Here is a 3059-nt window from a genome sequence, read left to right on the forward strand (position 1 = left end):
ATGCGTTCAACCCAGGTTCTGGCTCACCTCTCGCTATTCCTCTCGTCTGCTCAAGCTTTCTTCCCGTTTGAGGTCGATAGTCACTGTCCATTTGTTGGCGGTTGCGGGTCTTCTGGAGCAAAGGAGACTAGGGATCAAGAAGCGCTTGGAGAAGATGTGGTAAACGCCATCAAGGCCATCAAGAACCCGGCCTTCCATGTCGGTCCCCAGATTACCAAAGACTCGGTAAGTGGAGTGTATTTCGGTTGTTGGACCCGACGATGGAGGCCCATGGTCATATCCAATCACCAATATAAGAAGCTAACCACTCTGTTTGTAGACGGAGGATCCTCAGTCTGACCGAGTTGCACGCGAGGTCGAACGTCTCACTCGCAAGTATGCGAGGTTTCAATCCGCCGAGGTAGTCAGAGAGAGGGCTCGCAATGCCAAGAGACAGAGCCTCTACCGCATCATCACCGCAGCGGACACCACCCTCAAGAATGCCGCCCCTGTCGCTCAGGATGGCACGGACTTCTCTTACTTCGCCCAAGTCAAGTTCGGCTCTCAGCAGAAGGCTTTGTGGATGCTCATCGATACCGGAGCTGGCACTAGCTGGGTGATGGGCTCTTCCTGCAAGTCATCCGCCTGCGAGAAGCATGGCTCCTATGGTCCAACCGACTCCGACTCGTACAAGGACCTTTCTGAAGGCTTCTCTGTGGCCTATGGCTCTGGATCAGTCAAGGGCCAGAAGATTTCAGACACCATCTCATTTGCCGGCATGAACTTTGACTTCCAGTTCGGTGTTGCCAACGAAACCTCCGACGACTTCAACCACTTCCCCTTTGATGGCATCCTGGGTCTCTCGATGGCAGGTGGTGAGACGGAGAACTTCGTTCAGGTTGTCCAGAACTCCAAGCAGCTTGATGCCACCATCTTTTGCGTCTATCTGAACAGAGCCGCTGACGGACCGAACACGAGTGAAATCAGCTTTGGTTCCTGTAACCCCGACAAATACACCGGCAACTTCACTTACACCGCTGTTGGCTCTGAGAACGGCGACTGGGCGATTCCTTTGGACGGCATTGCTTACGACGGTCAGAAGTCCGGTGCGGCTGGCAAGCTTGCCTACATTGACACTGGAACGTCTTACGTCTTTGGACCCCAGACTGACGTAGCCGCATTCCACGCCAATATCCCTGGCTCATCCTCGGAAGATGGCACCACATTCAAGGTGCCGTGTGACAGCAACAAGGACGTTACATACACCTTTTCTGGTACCAGCTATGTCATCTCTGCGAAGGACTGGCGGGGATCTCAGAACAGCGATGGCACTTGTACGAGCAACATCTATGGGCATGAGGTCGTACCAGGAGCCTGGTTGCTGGGTGATGTTTTCCTCAAGAACGTTTACGCGGCCTTTGACAAGGACCAGAAGCGTATTGGTGAGTCTCATCAAAGAAAATAGATACATCGGCCATGTGCTAACCTTTTTACAGGATTTGCAACCAGGAATGATCCCCCGCCAACCACCACTACTACAACGGCTGATGCCACCGCCACACCCGCAGTTGTGAACCAGCCCGGCATCACCACTGTCGTCTCAGCAGGGACGACGGCCACTCTTGGCCTCAGCGGCCATGAGACGTCTGCCGCAGCCGCTACGCAGTCCACAGGCACGCAATCTGGCGCAGCAGCCTTTGCCTCTTTTGCCTGGGTCAACGTCGCTGCCGCTGCGTCCTTCTGCCTCTTCACCACGTTCGGATTCTACTGAGGAGTTGTTGTTTTATTCATCGAGCGCTGCAATCCTTGCACGATCGGGATTACGGAATGGGAAATTGGATGGTCACGTGCACATGATACCCAAAGGGACCGACACAGACGGCCCGCTACAGATGGCCATTGTAGATATTACTTGTAATGTAGATAAAAGCGTTTGTTTCTTACGGCCACATATCTTCTGTTTTCGACGCATGCATTACACTCAGTGATGAATGACAATGTTTCATTTACTAGTATCTATTTTCAGAAAGTTTTTGGGAATATGTGCATATCAAAGACGCTCTTAGTGCTAATAACGCAGGACTTTCATCAAACATGCCGCAGCGTCCAAAACATCCCCATCCCTTCAGTAGTTTAAGGGGTATATCCCAGACAAAAGACCAGCCCCACCTCCATAAGGCCACCCGTCCCGCTTAATTGCATTCAATTCATATGTACATGATATATGCGTCGCTCTCCCATCTTCACCATTCGAGATCGAAAAATGCCGAGTGACATGCCTTTCACCGGCCTCGGGCGCATCCTTAAACTCCCCTCCTCAAGCCTTTTCTCAGATCGACCAAAACCACTGACCTGCTACTTGAAGAGGGGGTAATTCAAGCGGGGCTTACAGGCGGATCTTGGTCCCACGCGCCTACTATACGTGTCTGAGCATGCCCATACGCGAGGCATGAGCCTGAGGATGGGGAGTTTAAGGACACCGCCTCAGTCAGTGTGGAGGCATGTCTACAAAGACGCAGGCTTTCTTTTGCTTATCAAGCCTTGACGCCTGGCGAGGTCTTTCCCCCCCTCCCAGAGACGTGACCTTAAACTCCCCTCCTCAAGCGTTCCCAGACGAACCATACCCGCGACTTGAGGAGGGTTGACTCAAGCCGCGCCACTTTTCGGGTATGGGCGATACCGTCTGAGCATGCGAATCGGGCATGAGCTTGAGGAGGGGAGTTTAAGGTCACGTCTCGGGTGCGTCATCTCGGGAGAGCATACGTCTGTCTTCTTCCCTCGTCCGTGTACAGGAACTTCGTCAGAGCCCCCCCTCCTAGAGCAGATCTCAGGGATTGAGGACGTCTGGCGGCTCACTGCGGTAGCAACCAGCGTCCTGTCCGACCGACTTGGTGAGACCCTGGTCGAACGGTACACTGGCCGGCCTTTAATGCGCCGCTTGACGTCGCAGAAGAGCTGCGCTGGAAAAGGGGGCTCTCAGGAGGCTCCTGTACGCGGACGAAACGACACACAATACCCGGAGAAGCCTGCGGAGTCGTGAAGGGTCGCTCCGTATAATACTTTCTTGCCTCCTTCTCTTT

General features: G+C 53.5%; 1 protein-coding gene across 1 annotated transcript; it reads left to right on the top strand.

Annotated features, from left to right (window-relative positions):
• Positions 1 to 1750, top strand: COL26b_008507 (uncharacterized protein; the record flags this gene model as incomplete). The annotated part of the gene is made up of 3 exons (XM_053181265.1): positions 1 to 225; positions 320 to 1421; positions 1476 to 1750. 3 exons carry the CDS (start codon positions 1 to 3, stop codon positions 1748 to 1750), a joined length of 1602 nt encoding a protein of 533 aa, XP_053034769.1.
• Positions 1751 to 3059: the final 1309 nt, after the last annotated feature.

The sequence above is a fragment of the Colletotrichum chrysophilum genome, assembly GCF_026319265.1.
Source record: "Colletotrichum chrysophilum strain AFK26 chromosome Unknown scaffold_75, whole genome shotgun sequence".
Taxonomy (NCBI): domain Eukaryota; kingdom Fungi; phylum Ascomycota; class Sordariomycetes; order Glomerellales; family Glomerellaceae; genus Colletotrichum; species Colletotrichum chrysophilum.